Source organism: Rhinichthys klamathensis, unplaced genomic scaffold (assembly GCF_029890125.1).
Source record: "Rhinichthys klamathensis goyatoka isolate OS25496 unplaced genomic scaffold, OSU_Roscu_1.1 h1tg000437l_1, whole genome shotgun sequence".
Taxonomy (NCBI): domain Eukaryota; kingdom Metazoa; phylum Chordata; class Actinopteri; order Cypriniformes; family Leuciscidae; genus Rhinichthys; species Rhinichthys klamathensis.
Window position 1 is genome coordinate 1043795 of NW_026606933.1, and position 17900 is coordinate 1061694.

General features: G+C 41.1%; 1 protein-coding gene across 1 annotated transcript in view; it reads right to left on the bottom strand.

Moving 5' to 3' along the window:
* The window catches only part of esrrb (estrogen-related receptor beta), a 76038-nt gene that overhangs the window by 53287 nt on the left and 4851 nt on the right, over positions 1 to 17900 (bottom strand). The window contains exon 2 of the mRNA XM_056236076.1: positions 8415 to 8531. Within this exon, the coding sequence (XP_056092051.1) occupies positions 8415 to 8531 (117 nt within the window). The remainder of the gene's footprint in view (positions 1 to 8414; positions 8532 to 17900) is intronic.

Consider the following 17900-nt stretch of genomic DNA (forward strand, 5'->3'; position numbering starts at 1 on the left):
ACGAGGGTGAAGTAGACGAGGGTGAAGTAGACGAGGGGATGTAGACAAGGGTGACGTGGACGAGGGTGAAGTAGATATGGTGAAGTAGACGAGGGTGACGTAGACGAGGGTGAAGTAGACGAGGGTGAAGTAGATATGGTGAAGTAGATATGGTGAAGTAGACGAGGGTGAAGTAGATATGGTGAAGTAGACGAGGGTGTAGTAGACGAGGGTGAAGTAGACGAGGGTGATGTAGACGAGGGTGACGTAAGTAGACGAGGGTGAAGTAGACGAGGGTGAAGTAGATATGGTGAAGTAGACGAGGTGAAGTAGACGAGGGTGACGTAGATATGGTGAAGTAGACGAGGGTGAAGTAGACGAGGGTGAAGTAGATATGGTGAAGTAGACGAGGTGAAGTAGACGAGGGTGAAGTAGATATGGTGAAGTAGGCGAGGGTGAAGTAGACGAGGGTGACGTAGACAAGGTGAAGTAGACGAGGGTGAAGTAGATATGGTGACGTAGACGAGGGTGATGTAGACGAGGTTGAAGTAGACGAGGTGAAGTAGACGAGGGTGAAGTAGATATGGTGAAGTAGACGAGGGTGAAGTAGACGAGGGTGACGTAGACAAGGTGAAGTAGACGAGGGTGAAGTAAATATGGTGACGTAGACGAGGATGATGTAGACGAGGGTGAAGTAGACGAGGGTGAAGTAGATATGGTGAAGTAGATATGGTGAAGTAGACGAGGGTGAAGTAGACGAGGGTGACGTAGACAAGGTGAAGTAGATGAGGGTGAAGTAGATATGGTGACGTAGACGAGGGTGATGTAGACGAGGGTGAAGTAGATATGGTGAAGTAGATATGGTGAAGTAGACGAGGGTGAAGAAGACGAGGGTGAAGTAGACAAGGTGAAGTAGACGAGGGTGAAGTAGATATGGTGACGTAGACGAGGGTGACGGGGTGACGTAGACGAGGGTGAAGAAGACGAGGGTGAAGTAGACAAGGTGAAGTAGACGAGGGTGAAGTAGACGAGGGTGAAGTAGACGAGGGTGACGGGGTGACGTAGACGAGGGTGAAGTAGACAAGGTGAAGTAGACGAGGGTGAAGTAGACGAGGGTGACGTAGAGGAGGGTGACGTAGACGAGGGTGAAGTAGACGAGGGTGAAGTAGATATGGTGAAGTAGACGAGGGTGACGTAGACGAGGGTGACGTAGACGAGGGTGACGTAGACGAAGTGAAGTAGACGAGGGTGAAGTAGATATGGTGAAGTAGATATGGTGAAGTAGACGAGGGTGAAGTAGACGAGGGTGAAGTAGATATGGTGAAGTAGACGAGGGTGACGTAGACGAGGGTGACGTAGACGAGGGTGAAGTAGACGAGGGTGAAGTAGACGAGGGTGACGTAGACGAGGGTGAAGTAGACGAGGGTGACGTAGACGAGGGTGACGTAGACGAGGGTGAAGTAGACGAGGGTGACGTAGACGAAGGTGACGTAGACGAGGGTGAAGTAGACGAGGGTGAAGTAGACGAGGGTGAAGTAGACGAGGGTGACGTAGACGAGGGTGAAGTAGACGAGGGTGAAGTAGACGAGGGTGACGTAGACGAGGGTGAAGTAGACAGGGTGACGTAGACGAGGGTGACGTAGACGAGGGTGAAGTAGACGAGGGTGACGTAGACGAGGGTGAAGTAGACGAGGGTGAAGTAGACGAGGGTGACGTAGACGAGGGTGACGTAGACGAGGGTGGCGTAGACGAGGGTGACGTAGACGAGGGTGACGTAGACGAGGGTGAAGTAGACGAGGGTGAAGTAGACAAGGTGAAGTAGACGAGGGTGACGTAGACGAGGGTGAAGTAGACGAGGTGAAGTAGACGAGGGTGACGTAGACGAGGGTGACGTAGACGAGGGTGAAGTAGACGAGGTGACGTAGACGAGGGTGACGTAGACGAGGGTGACGTAGACGAGGGTTAAGTAGACGAGGTGAACTAGACGAGGGTGAAGTAGACGAGGTGAAGTAGACGAGGGTTAAGTAGACGAGGGTTAAGTAAACGAGGTGAAGTAGACGAGGTGAAGTAGACGAGGTGAAGTAGACGAGGTGAAGTAGACGAGGTGAAGTAGACGAGGTGAAGTAGACGAGGGTGAAGTAGACGAGGGTGACGTAGACGAGGGTTAAGTAGACGAGGTGAAGTAGACGAGGGTTAAGTAGACGAGGGTTAAGTAGACGAGGTGAAGTAGACGAGGTGAAGTAGACGAGGTGAAGTAGACGAGGGTGACGTAGACGAGGGTGACGTAGACGAGGTGAAGTAGACGAGGTGAAGTAGACGAGGGTGACGTAGACGAGGGTGACGTAGACGAGGGTGACGTAGACGGGGGTGAAGTAGACGAGGGTGACGTAGACGAGGGTGACGTAGACGAGGGTGACGTAGACGGGGGTGACGTAGACGGGGGTGACGTAGACGGGGGTGACGTAGACGGGGGTGAAGTAGACGAGGGTGACGTAGACGAGGGTGAAGTAGACGAGGGTGAAGTAGACGAGGGTGACGTAGACGGGGGTGACGTAGACGAGGGTGACGTAGACGAGGGTGACGTAGACGAGGGTGACGTAGACGAGGGTGAAGTAGACGAGGTGAAGTAGACGAGGGTGACGTAGACGGGGGTGAAGTAGACGGGGGTGAAGTAGACGAGGTGAAGTAGACGAGGGTGACGTAGACGGGGGTGAAGTAGACGAGGGTGACGTAGACGAGGGTGAAGTAGACGAGGTGAAGTAGACGAGGGTGAAGTAGACGAGGGTGAAGTAGACGAGGGTGACGTAGACGAGGGTGAAGTAGACGAGGTGAAGTAGACGAGGGTGACGTAGACGGGGGTGACGTAGACGGGGGTGAAGTAGACGAGGACAGACGTGGACAGACGTGACCCTGTGAGTCTCTTCTGCTTCTCTCCTTGAACAGCCTGATTGATCTGGCGCTCACGTAGCGTCGCGACCGAGACACACAGTGACCTTGCCATCGGGGAGAGACGCGAGACGACAACTGGATGACTTCTCACATCGTCATTTTCATTTGTGAAATGTATGAACATATTTTCATAATGTTGGAAAAGCTGATTAAACTGGATTAGCACGAAACTACATGTGCAACACAGCGGTTTGACTTCGAGGACGTTCAGTCACTTGTGGACTGAGATGATCTTATATGAGGAGCAGAAAACAAACCCAGACAGTAGAAATGCACACACTATTACAAGTCATATTCCTTGCTGTTTCTGGTTGTCCTTATTGACTAGTTGTTATATTACATCATATCATATCATATTATATTATATTTCATGATATTATATTAAATGATATTATATTATATAAAATATATTATATTATATCAGGGTTATTCTCTTGCTAAAATATTTTAATGAATTCGAAATTAAATAAATCTTAACTGAAAGCATAAAAATAATATTTAATTCAAAATATTAACCAAAATTATATAAAATATATTATATTATATCAGGGTTATTCTCTTGCTAAAATATTTTAATGAATTCAAAATAAAATAAATCTTAACTGAAAGCATACAAATAATATTTAATTCAAAATATTAGCAAAAATTATAATATCGATGACACTAAAATAATCCTATATTATATATACCATTATATTTTATACTATAGGGCTGTTGAATGCTTCATTCTGATTGGTTGACAAATATTTCGAAGTTTCTATTCATCAAAGAATCCTGAAAAATAAAATGTATTTTAGGTTTTCCACAAAAATCTAAAGCAGCACGACTGTTTCAACATTGATAATAATCATACATGTTTCTTGAGCATCAGATCCTCATATTAGAGTGATTTCTGAAGGATCATGTGACACTGAAGACTGGAGTAATGATGATAAATTCAGCTTTGATCACAGGAATAAATTATATTTTCACATATGAAAACAGCTGTTTTACACTAATATTTTCCCAGTTTTTACAGTATTTTTGATCCAGTTTTGATGCACAGATGTCAGTGTTCAGTGTCCTCCTCCATCTTACTGTTTAATCTCCATCTTTTACCTCGACACAGGTGATTCATATCTGACAATCTCTCCCTATTTTCTGGGCTCTTATTCCTCCAGATAATATATTTGCATTAATTTTTCATCAGCTAGTAATGCGATTCATTCTCGGTGTCTCGTGCAGAGGAGAGATTGCGTTACTTCATTGAGCTCCACACAGACGGAAGCGCTTTCACAGGCACAGATGGATTGTGGGTAAAACACACCATTACAGACCTGTTTTAACTCCAGCACACATGCTCTTATGTTACTCCGCCATACACATTAGTCGAGACTCGACACACACTGCATAAAATGAGTTTTCTTACATTCTTAAATCAAGATGCTTTTATTTGACAAGCAAAATGGCATTAGATATTAAGTCTTGCTTTTAAAATTAAAATTAAGTGAATTTATGCTAAAAACAATGCCAATGGGGTAAAATGGTAACACTTTACAATAAGATCCCATTAGCTAATATTAGTTTATGTATTATGAATCAAAAATACAACTATTCATGTTAGCTGTGGTTCACTAAATAATCAAATTAACAGATACAACTTTTGATTTTAATAATGTAGGCCTAATAGCAAATGTTGAAATTAACATTAAGTAATGTAAGTTTTCATTGTTAGTTCATGTTAACTAACTGAATTATGACAAATGAAACCTTATTGTAAAGTCTTTCCAAAAAAAAAAAAAAAAAAAACTTAATTCAAAGGGAAACCCAGTTTTATTTTCCGGACCTCATTAGCAGATATTTCCTCTCGCTTTCAGTTTAAACTCACTTCATTTTAATAATTTTTTGAGAAAGCAAGACTTGTTATTTTAAGGCCTTTTGCTTCTCCAGTAAATATATCTTGATACAGATAATCACATTGTAATAACATGCACAAAAAAGAAAAGTAAGAAAGGAAGAAATATCTGAGAGTGTGTGTGACTGTCACTGATTTCCCACATGACAGGCCTTTAAAAACAGCATCCGCAGGAAGAGAGCTGAGATGTTCGGAAAACATTTAGCGGATCAATACGCCGGGGAGCGAGTGTGTGCTCTGGGACACGAGCCTTTCCAGCCGGAATACGGTTACACTTCATCAGTCAGACGCACGGCCGAGCGACTCAGCACATCCCTGTGTCTCTGCCCAACAGAAGCGGCCCGTGCCAACAGCGCCTCGGCTCCAGCGCGGCTCTGACACGGGCCACCGGAGCGCCAGCCAACGACAGCTACGGCTCTGACACGGTGTGTGTGTGTGTGTGGCAGGAGCTGAGCCTGAGCGCTGACGTGTGTTTGAGCAGATATAGGTACTCGGTAAAGCATGTGACTGACAACAAATGGCATTGCAAAGTGACATGTGACCCAATGAACGGTGAAACACTTCACACACACGTGCATCAGTGTGTTTCTCAAGAACTCCTGAAGACACACAAGCTTGAAACCGTCTGCAAAAACATCGGCGTATGTTGTCTGGGTTGCGTTTTTTTTTTTTTTTTACTTTGTATGGTTTTGTTCATGGCAGTGTTGGTATTGTTAACTACAACTATTACAAATATTGTTAATTCATTGAAAAAAAAAAAAATATATATATATATATATATATATATATATATATTATACAAAAAACTGAGAAAATGTAAAATGACAAATGTTGCCTTGGAATAAAATTACAACAAAAAAATTACTGAAATAAAATAATTTTAAGTTAAACAAACTAAAACAAAAAATAATAAATTAAAGCTAAACACACGCACGCACGCACACAGGCAGGCACACACACACACACAACCCTAACACTATAAACAAATACAAATTAGTTATTCAAATTACAAAAAAAAAAGTTGCTGAAATAAACTAAATTTAAGTTGAAGTACTGACATTACTAAAACTAAAACAAAAAATAATAAATTAAAGCTAAACACACGCACACACACAGGCAGGCACACACACACACAACCCTAACACTATAAACTAAAAAAAATTAGTTATTAAAATTACAAAAAAATAGTTGCTGAAAAAAACGAAATTTAAGTTGAAGTACTAAAATTACTAAAACGTAAACATAAAACATGTATAAAACATTTAAGTTAATGTCAAAATTAATGTAGTATTAACAGACGTAACGTTTTCATTTTTATAATGTATTAGTTAAATGGTAAAATGAATGTTAACTAACATTTATAAATGCAAAAGAAATTTGGGTTACACTTTATTTTAAGTGTAACTATTTATTACAGTGTAATTATATATTTAAGTACTGAGTAATACTAAGCAACTACATGTGCTGACTATAGGGTTAGGGTTTGGTTGAGGGTTAGTTGCATCTAATTATGCATAATTTACTGTTATTACTACGGTGAGTACATGTAACAAGGACACTGTAAAATAGAGCCCGACCGATATGGATTTTTGGGGGCCGATGCCGATACCGATATTAGGGAGTAAAAAAGCCCGATACCGATATATCGGCCGATATTATTTATGTGTATATTATAATACAGTAGCAATATTATTTATGTGTATTGTAGTACAGTATACCAGTCAAAAGTTTGGACACTTTCCTATTGGTGTGTACAAACTTTTGATGGGTACTTTACACAGTATAAACAGAATAAATATATTTTATAAACACGTTTTGCAATGATCACTCAAATGTGGTAATCAAACACTTGTTTGACACAGATATGTAATGGAGGCAGGGGGAATGATAGAATGAGAATTATACAGCTGAGCTGTAACCAAACTAGTTTGCGTTGCATGTTATATTATATTATATTATATTCTAATACTGTTGCATAATCTTCACTAACGACTTTGTCTTTTAATTTAGTCATAACTTGTATCAATAAATATATAAAAAGTGTCACTGACAAAACCTTATTATCTTCTATTTTTACTCTTAATTCCTCTAATCTCTATCAGTGGAGGAAGAACTCAGATCTTTTTACTAAAGTAAAATTAATAATATCATAATGAAAACGTTTTTAATTACATATGTACAGTACTTTTATACTATTTTAAATAATTAGTAAGCAAAATGTACTAAACGTGAAACTAGGCTACTCTTAATGCAAAATGGCCCTATATAAAGTGTTATAATTATACAAATTATTGGAATATTGCTTGATGTTGTAACGTAGCGTTATCAGGCAGAATGAGCTTTAACACTGTGTCTACACCGAACGCGGCCGTTAATGCTCGCGTCGCAACAGTTTACCCGAGACAAAGCAGAATCAGTTTACTGTCGGAGATCGCTCGCGCCACGCATTTTAATCAATGTTTCATCAACCAATTGCCTTAATAAATAAGAAGTAGGCCTAAATATAGCAGACAATATAATCAGGACTTCTCAGCTGCGCGCTTGCAATAGTCACAAGCTCACACAATACGTGACAGAGGCTGGTAGCAGAGAAATCAATTCTGTGAATTACACTGCGCAAATCACAAGTAGGCTACTACCCACCGGATGAAGAAGGGTTGGCTCTCAGTCTCCACAGGCTACATAAAATATTCATTTTATTTATTTTTCGTGTTCGCATTAAGGAAAAACAATGTTACAGACGCGACAGTTCAGCACTATGGACGTGAGCGCTCTGAAAGTGGCACTAAAATATGCTTTGAAACTTTCACATAGACATCAAACAGAAAGCACAAAACCTTTCGTTTCAAAGTGAATTTCGTTTTGTATTAATTGTATCTTAATTTTAATCAATGTTTCATCAACCATTTGCCTGGATTTAATTTATAAGAAGTAAATTTAGCAGACGATAGATAATCTCGACACGGAGGCGCCTGCGGGTGAACTGGAGCTCGTCTCATGAACCGAAACTCAGCGTATAGACCTGAGAATTGAAATATATCTATATTGAAATGTCTGCTTTTAAACAGAACAATTCAAAACGAAAGACAGACAGACTCATGTAATCGAATGAAATGTGCATTTCTCTCTGGCGCGCGCTCACTCAAGATCGCGAGTCAGCGTCGTCAACTTCATCTTTGGCTGACACTGACTGAAAACACTTGTTTATTAATAAACAATTAAAATGTCTCCTTGCTATATTTGTTGTATTCATAATCATTACTTTTGCCAGTTCTTGTGACAGCTTTTAGGTGCTTTATTGGCAGCGCCACCCTTACATGAATCACCGCACCCGCATTTTTTAAAATATTCATTTATCGGCCATTATAAATGCCGATACCAATAGTTAGGAAAATGCCTAAAATCGGCCGATAATATCGGCCCGCCGATATATCGGTCGGGCTCTACTGTAAAATAAAGTGTTACCGAAATTTGCATAGTTATGTATTGTAAAATGTTACCGTTTATATTGTAACAAAATATTTTTTAAATGATTTCAGTCAAATAACTATAATAACCCTGGAACGGATATTGATATGAAAGCTCTCCTCACCTTCCTTCAGCATGCCCACTTTCAGACACTTCATGAAGCGGCACGCCTGACACGACTTGCGTCTCCGCTTGGTGATCTCGCACTCATTGGTGGCCGGACAGCTGTACTCGATGTTACCTGGAGAAACACGGAGAACAGACACAGCGTGAGGCCAGAAATAACCCGACCCAAACAAGCCAGCGCAGGAGAGCTTTACAACACCGCACTGCATCCATCAAAGCCATCAAAAGAACACTCTATAAATCACTTTATTTATAAAATCATCTTTTACTCAATTTGATAAATTGCTTGTGGCCGCGAGACACCACAGAACAGGGACAGCGTGTGCTGGGAAGATGAAGAAACATGAGGCAACAAAACAGATGAGACAGGATTCAAAACTAAAGCTTCTATTCGAATCACACCTCGCCAGATTACAGAGCGCATCTTCAGCGGCTCCACGCACACCGCTATTTACATACAGAACATAACCAGCCACTGATACATTATTCAAGCGGAGCACTTCAGCGCTTCATACCTGCACAATAAAAGAGCGCATTGTGAGAGCAACAATAGGCAAAGTGCTTGATATACTCGGCCATTCTGCTTGTGTCCATGTACATTTAACTGCGCGAGGCATTTCAATTAGGACATGTATGGGTAATGGCAGGAGAGAAGCCTAAATGCAGAGTGACAGTCGGCTAGCGCGCTCCTGCAAGTGTGTGTTTTGAATGTCTATGCGCTCGCTCAATTTATTCGGGCTTGTCTCGATCGGTGTGGTGAAGAAAAACCCTGAAAATAACACTGAGTACAGGACACCACCGGGAGTTACCAGGAAAAGAACGACATCTCTGTGGGACAGTGTCGATGAGTGTGTATCTCTTAAAGTGACCATGAAATAATTTTTTTTTTATGATTTTAGTGTTTATTCTAAATGATTTATCAATTTATTGTGTTAATGATCTTGAATGAGAATAAGTTCCTCTTGCAGCATCTCTTCTCTTCTCTGATGACGAGGGCAGGGCTATAACCTGTCACTCACATGAGATCAGCCAATAGCAAACCACAACCATCCAATCAATTCCTCACAGACACAATCAAGCCCCGCCCACATGTGTTCTTGTTCCAGAGGCGTTTCACTCGATATACGGGACAATAGAGAAAAGACCAGCGCGACTTCCGTTTCATGACGACTTGAAATCATAAAGCTTTAAAGGGATAGTTCACTTTGAAATTAATTTTTGGTGTGTTTTAGCTTACCTCAAGGGCATCCAAGATGTAGGTGTCTTTGTTTCCCCAGTAGTTTCAATTGTGATATTTTTAGGTCAAACCGTTCTTGTCTGTCAGTCATATAATGCAGGTCTATGGTCACCACCTCAAAGAGCATGCACAGAGAAGTCCAAATTAAACATGATTTAATGACTCGTAAATGTAAGTACACATTGATGGCCTAAGACACGAAACGAGCGGTTTGTGTGAGAAAACGAACAGTATTTATATCGTTTTTACCTCTTGTAAACACAGCCACGACCAAGTGATCCAGCAAGCGCCGGAAAGCGCCGGAAGTGATCTCTCGCGCGTGTACGTCACTCATTGTTTACACAGAACAGAGATTGTAGGTAAGACGGCTTATTAAAAGGGTACTAATAGCTTGTTTTCATATGACGTCACGCCACTGCGTTGCCATGGCGCGAAATGCAAATGGAGGGCAGGAAGTGATTTGCTGTATTTAGAAAGCACTATAACAAACTCAAAATGCCTATGTTTTGCGTCGTTTATGGTTACTTAAATCGATCAAACCGCGAGGAGTTTTTATCGTGTACCAAAAGTTGTTGTTCATAAGGAGGGAAAATGCAAGAAATTGACCGAAAAACTCCGGAAAAACGGCTTGCAAACCTACGTCTGCGGTCGGGAGGAGCCGAATGGGAAAATGCCCGTGTGTCAGTGATCACTTCGTCAAAGGTGAGTTAATACAACTTAAGTGGCTGTGTTTTTGTAACATTAACGAACTTTGTAAAGTATGTCTGTAAGACGAGGTAGTTGCTGATATCTACCGCCTCGATGGCAGGAAACTCTTTCAATTCAGTTGAAAAATCGCTCCTCTTCATAACGTAAGGATCACGTCCAACATATGTTTGATTTTTTGTTTATATCTTTCTCTTGTAATAGCGTGTAAAGTAGTTCAGTACGGACTTTCCTCCATCTCGTCCATTGCGCTCTTCACTCCCTGCCCTCCATCTGAATTTCGCGCGTCATCATAATCACGTGACTGAAACCCAGCTATTTGCGCTTATCCGGGATGTTTAAACCGTCATAAAAAATAAAATAAAATAAAATAATAATAATTGTATGAGTGACGTACACGCGCGAGAGATTACTTCCGGCGCTTTCCGGCGCTTGCTGGATCACTTGGACGTGGCTGTGTTTACAAGAGGTAAAAACGATATAAATACTGTTCGTTTTCTCACACAAACCGCTCGTTTCGTGTCTTAGGCCATCAATGTGTACTTACATTTACGAGTCATTAAATCATGTTTAATTTGGACTTCTCTGTGCTGCTCTTTGAGGTGGTGACCATAGACCTGCATTATATGACTGACAGACAAGAACGGTTTGACCTAAAAATATCAAAATTGAAACTACTGCGGAAACAAAGACACCTACATCTTGGATGCCCTTGAGGTAAGCTAAAACATACCAAAAATTAATTTCAAAGTGAACTATCCCTTTAATTGTATAAGGAAAGCTTCAGGATGACAGCCGCTTCTCTTTTGTTGACAACAGCTTTATAAGGTTTATAAGCACTTCTCATTACCAGTTTGGGAAGATGGTCGGTGCATGTTGTGTTTTCAAATGCACATTATAAGCATCCAAATCAGCAGCGTTTACTGTGAATCGAGCCACTCGGAGCCGCTGAAAACACCAGATCGTGATCTACTCGCGTGTAAATAAACACAGAGCCGCGCTTCACACTGAAACACGCAGCGCTTATATTTATTGCTGACTTTAAAAAGTGCAGCTTTTTAAAATTAAATGGGTCGGTTCTGGCAGTTCGGTCTTCTTATTCATGACAACTGTGTTTCAACTCTATTAGTGTAACGTAACTGTTCAATGTTCTGCTGTCTCTCTATTTAACAATGTTCCTTCAAAACCCCTCACTGACTGTGTGCTTATTTTCACGGAAGCCACAGAATAACAAAATAAAAAAGGTAATTGTGACTTTTTATCACACAATTCAGACTTTTTGAGTGAGTTTATATTTCGCAATTTTGAGAAAAATGCCTGAATTGTGAGATAAAAAGTCAAAATTACCTTTTTTTATTGTGTTATTCTGTAGCGGAGACAAGCTTCCATAATTATCAAATTATATATACACTATATAACACAACATATTAAGTGGTTGACCGCTTTTTTAAAGGCCGATGCTGATATCTTAGAGAACCGATATACATGATATCACAATGTTTAATTTATAGATAATAAATAACGTGCTGCAATGACATTTATATTTACTCAACATAATATTTGCTAAATTACAAATGAATAATTTGAAAATGGATCAGTGTGGAGAAAATTACTTGAATTTGATGAAAAAATAAACCTGTAAAATAATCAGGCTTATACTTTGGATTTAAACTTCTTTTAATTAATAACATTACAGTAGTTTTTAAGTATTTTTTTTTTTTTTTGTACTTGGTAATACAAAATGGGTTAAGGTTAGGTTTAGGGGGTAGGATCAGGGTTTTACCTTGTTATTACCCAGTTATTGTAATAAATATAATAAGTACATAGTATGTACATGGGGAACAGGACTGTAAAATAAAGTGCTACCGTTTTCACAAATAAAGAAACTGTTGGGAGATCCTCTGCATCTGCACTGTCAAAATAATAGTCCCATTTCCCACACATATCAGCCAAACTACATAACTAATAAATCCCAGATATCTTGGAAATATATTGACTGACTGACTACTTGTCAAGTCAACTCAGCATTATTTCTATAGCGCTGTATACAATACAGATTGTTTCAAAGCAGCTTCACAGTGATAAACAGCAAAATAACAGTGTTAAAGTTGTTAAATTCGTCAATTATGAAACAAATAAAAATCCATCTGTAAAGCGGCTCTACAGAAGACAATAGTGTCATTAGTCAGATCAGTTGAACTACTTTTATCTGAACTACTTGAACTACTTTTTATCAGCATCACTGGTGTAAACCTTTCTTAAAGGTTTCTCAGGAACAAATCTTATGAATTATTTACTGTATGCCTTTATTTATTGCACTGGATTAGTATAGATAACATGCAGTTCTACTGTAAAGATATGAATGAACAGGTCAGTAGCCTCATACTGTATATGGAGCGAGTAGATTATCAGCGTTCTTCTGCTTTCTGAAATATTCCACAAACGCTTCCATCCCCCATTTCCAACTTATGCAATTATGTTAACATTATTGCACAGATCAAGCGGATGGTCCCAAGATGTATTAAATAATTAGAAATTCACCCTTTTATCTGGGTTATACAAATCAGTATGCAAATGTAGCAGATCTCTTTGGGTTTGGGGTAAATAAAGGTGTGAAAATGAGTGTGATAAAGTCTGCGCCTCTTCCTGTTTTGCCATTTGTTGTCACGAGCAACTAAACAGCTCTAATCAAACACATTTCCTGTGCGCTTTGACTCATGCATTGGTTTTCCCACAGCTAGAATGAGCAGAGACTCATTCCTCCTTTATTCTATCATATTTGCTGGAGAAGGAAAGGCTGAAACTTCCTATTCTGGGATGCGTCCCAGTGGAATCATTACGGCAGGATCCGTCTTGAATTGCAGTGTTGGTAAGAAGTGTATCTCGGCTGTCTGATTGGCCCGTTCCACCGGGAGACTGATGGCTCTTAATCCCTCTGAAATACACTCCTCGTCTCACGTACACACACCTTCGGCTCTCGACATCAGGCCTGGTCCCCTTCACAGCTTATTCGGGCCTCTTCTGTCTGGACCAGTTTGAGTAAGCTGCGATGTGGACATGGCCTTATTTGGCTTATATATTGTGGACTAGGCCTTATTTGGCTTATATAATGTGGGCTAGGCCTTATTTGGCTTATATATTGTGGACCAGACCTTATTTGGCTTATATATTGTGGACCAGGCCTTATTTGGCTTATATATTGTGGACTAGGTCTTATTTGGCTTATATATTGTGGACTAGGCCTTATTTGGCTTATATATTGTGGACCAGGCCTTATTTGGCTTCTATATTGTGGACCAGGCCTTATTTGGCTTGTATATTGTGGACTAGGTCTTATTTGGCTTATATATTGTGGACTAGGTCTTATTTGGCTTATATATTGTGGACTAGACCTTATTTGGCTTATATATTGTGGACTAGGTCTTATTTGGTTTATATATTGTGGACTAGGCCTTATTTGGCTTATATATTGTGGACCAGGCCTTATTTGGCTTCTATATTGCGGACTAGGTCTTATTTGGCTTATATATTGTGGACTAGACCTTATTTGGCTTATATATTGTGGACCAGGCCTTATTTGGCTTGTATATTGTGGACCAGACCTTATTTGGCTTATATATTGTGGACTAGGCCTTATTTGGCTTATATATTGTGGACTAGGGCTTATTTGGCTTATATATTGTGGACCAGGCCTTATTTGGCTTGTATATTGTGGACCAGACCTTATTTGGCTTATATATTGTGGACTAGGCCTTATTTGGCTTATATATTGTGGACTAGGGCTTATTTGGCTTATATATTGTGGACTAGGCCTTATTTGGCTTGTATATTGTGGACCAGACCTTATTTGGCTTATATATTGTGGACTAGGCCTTATTTGGCTTATATATTGTGGACTAGGGCTTATTTGGCTTATATATTGTGGACTATGCCTTATTTGGCTTATATATTGTCTACTCACGTGTAAATAAACACAGAGCCGCGCTTCACACTGAAACACACAGCGCTTATATTTATTTTAAATTAAATCATAGCCGTGGCACTTTGATAACCACACTAAACAATATCAAGATTTTGGATTTATTCGGATTAATCATGCAGCCATAACTGTAAATGGTCCAGAAATGTATTGTCAAAAATCACATATCATGGAAAGGTTTTATTTGTAAACCAGAGGCAACACTTAGAAATGATGCAATATGGAAGACGAGCACGCAATCGCTTCAGTTTCAGAATGGATCTACTTTAGAAGTCCTATAAAAGTTATATTTTTTAAATAAAAGTCTTGGGATTGGAGAAGACAAATAAAGTCTGTTTTTTTTTACCGTCTCGACATTAATCCGCTTTAATTTCTTTGATGGTATTTTAGGACCGGTGCCAGGCCATGGTTTGGGGAGATACTCGGGTCAAGTAAGTAAATTATAATAAAAAAAGGAAGGTCTTCCTCATCAAAATCTAAACTGACTTTTACAGGCCTACTGTCAGACTCCATTACTTCATAGAAGAAAGAGATGGAGATTCACACAACTGTACACCTGTGTTGAGATGGGGCTCTGGACGAGGTTCACGGGGGTGTTTGGGTCACGGGGGTGTTTGGGTCACGGGGGTGTTTGGCTCACGGGGGTGTTTGGCTCACGGGGGTGTTTGGCTCACGGGGGTGTTTGGCTCACGGGGGTGTTTGGCTCACGGGGGTGTTTGGCTCACGGGTGTGTTTGGCTCACGGGGGTGTTTGGGTCACGGGGGTGTTTGGGTCACGGGGGTGTTTGGGTCACGGGGGTGTTTGGCTCACTGGGGTGTTTGGCTCACTGGGGTGTTTGGCTCACTGGGGTGTTTGGCTCACTGGGGTGTTTGGCTCACGGGGGTGTTTGGGTCACGGGGGAGTTTGGGTCACGGGGGAGTTTGGGTCACGGGGGAGTTTGGGTCACGGGGGTGTTTGGCTCACTGGGGTGTTTGGCTCACTGGGGTGTTTGGCTCACTGGGGTGTTTGGCTCACTGGGGTGTTTGGCTCACGGGGGTGTTTGGGTCACGGGGGAGTTTGGGTCACGGGGGAGTTTGGGTCACGGGGGAGTTTGGGTCACGGGGGTGTTTGGGTCACGGGTGGGTTTGGGTCACGGGTGGGTTTGGGTCACAGGGGAGTTTGGGTCACAGGGGAGTTTGGGTCACGGGTGGGTTTGGGTCACGGGGGTGTTTGGGTCACGGGTGGGTTTGGGTCACGGGGGTGTTTGGCTCACGGGGGTGTTTGGGTCACGGGGGTGTTTGGGGGTGTTAACGGGGAGTGTTTGGGTCACGGGGGTGTTTGGGTCATGGGTGGATTTGGGTCACGGGGGTGTTTGGCTCACAGGGGTGTTTGGGTCACGGGGGTGTTTGGCTCACGGGGGTGTTTGGCTCACGGGGGTGTTTGGGGGTGTTAACGGGGAGTGTTCGGGTCACGGGGGTGTTTGGGTCACGGGGTGTCACTGCAGTGAACCAAAGACAGTCTCAAAAACACGGTTTGAAATCGCTGGTGTTTCTGACGTCACAAACGACCTTGTAACCAATCAGATCAACGTGTGATCGTCAACCAGTGGATCTCTGAGCTGAGTGAGTAAGTGGAGGCGGGGCTCATTTGCATATTCATAGAACCACGAATACCAAATGAGGCAAGGGTGTCGAGTTACATTCAAGACATTTTAAGGCATGAAGAATTTTTTTACAAGAAAAAAAACGTTTAAATATGTCATTTTGGTGAGTTTTAAGGGATAAAATGATTGACTACAGGGGGACTTTAACTAATGTTATCTAATAGAAACCTTACCAGCTAACAAGGAACGTTCCAAGAAGGTTATCTCAAAGTTATGATGAAACGTTCTTCTGGTAACATTAATAGAACGTTCGTTCAAAGTTATCTGTGCTTTAATAATACTCTCAAAAAGTTAGCACAAAAACAATATTTATACATCATTCATGACTTTTTCTTTTAAACATCTTAGTTGGATGTTCGTCTAATGTTACTACTTGTTTAAAAACATTCAGAGAACATTCAAATGTAACATTCCAATAATGATGAAACAGAATGTTCCCTTAACGCCTGTAGAACCATGGCATTTAAAAAACAACATTTAATGAACTGTACATGGAAGGTTCCGAGAACATTCTTAGAACATATTTTTGTTAGCTGGTTTATTGTAAAGTGTCACCAAATTTATTTCTAGAGTTTTTTCTGAACTTTTCCTGTCATATCTGTCCCGTTCAGACCGAATGTCTGTTGGATCATAGAAACCCTCAACCCTGTTATTTACTTAATCACATCTAATCCACATCTCTCATGCCTCTTTACTTGTCTTCTTCTGTCAAAAGCTCAACGTCTGCCCTTTTCTTCCTCCTCTCGTCGTCTCAACCTGCCCTTGTCTCTTTCTGCCTAAAATCCTCCCTCGTTCTTCCCGAGCCTATCGTCTGCTTATTATGCCATTAGTCGTCCGGCTCTTGCACGAGACAAAAACCAGTCCCTCTTCAATCTAAAGAAAGTCCTCTGTTTCTTCCCCTCCTTCCTGAAATTACCCGGCGACGCGTGCCTGCGTTTCTAATTGCGCCGGTCGTCCCCGGAGACAGGCCCCTCCCCCCGGCATAATGAAAAGCCTCGGCCTTAATTACTCCTGCTGAACGCTGATTGTTATTGACAAAACTCCTGTGGCTCGGACAAACGGCTCGAGATTAGCTCCATTACAGGCAGCGCTCCAAGAGGAACAACACAGCGATAGAGGGGGGGAATCGCCATCTGACAATACAAAGAACCTTTCTTTCTTTCTTTCGTTTCGTGTAACTCTCCTCTTCTTAATTTGCTCGTTCGTTCGAGTGTCTCGTCGCAAACGCTGTGTTTTTTTAAGCCTGACTCTAAATATGTGACTTGAGGCACGCCGCTCGTGTTTCGTCAACACTGAGCGCAAATAGCAGCGTTTTTGGACGAGTTGTGATTGTTTGCCTTCACTAAAGGTACATAGACTGTTTAAAGCCGATACAAGCGCTCCTGAAAGCGAGTGTTTAAACACCTGACGGCGTGAGAGTTAGGGGATTTTGAGAGTGATCTCTTGTTTTTGTCACTGATGTGCAGAAATCTCAGTGATTCAGAAGAGACTAACCCTGTAAAGCCTGACATATGAAATAATGGAAAAGTTTATTGAACCTTTTGAACAAAAAAAAGAAACAAGTTTGCAAGTTTTGTTGTGTATCATATTTGACACACAAGGCTTTTATGGTTCATATAGTCTGACATAGTGAGGAAAAAACAGCTGTTTTATATATGGACAAGATGACATTCTGATGCTTGTGATCAATGAGAATATTATAGCAGATACTTGCACATAAATAATCAGACGTCCCTCTATATCTGCCAATAATATGTCTTAGTAAGATGATATTTAAGTGCTTATTTTTATGATCAAAGCTCTGTAGTTTTAAATCATATAATGCAATGCAATGAAGATTGAGAGATGAACTAATAAATCTTCCTCAAAAGCCTGATGATCATATTTGATGCTTTCTATAAATGATGTCTGATAATCAAGT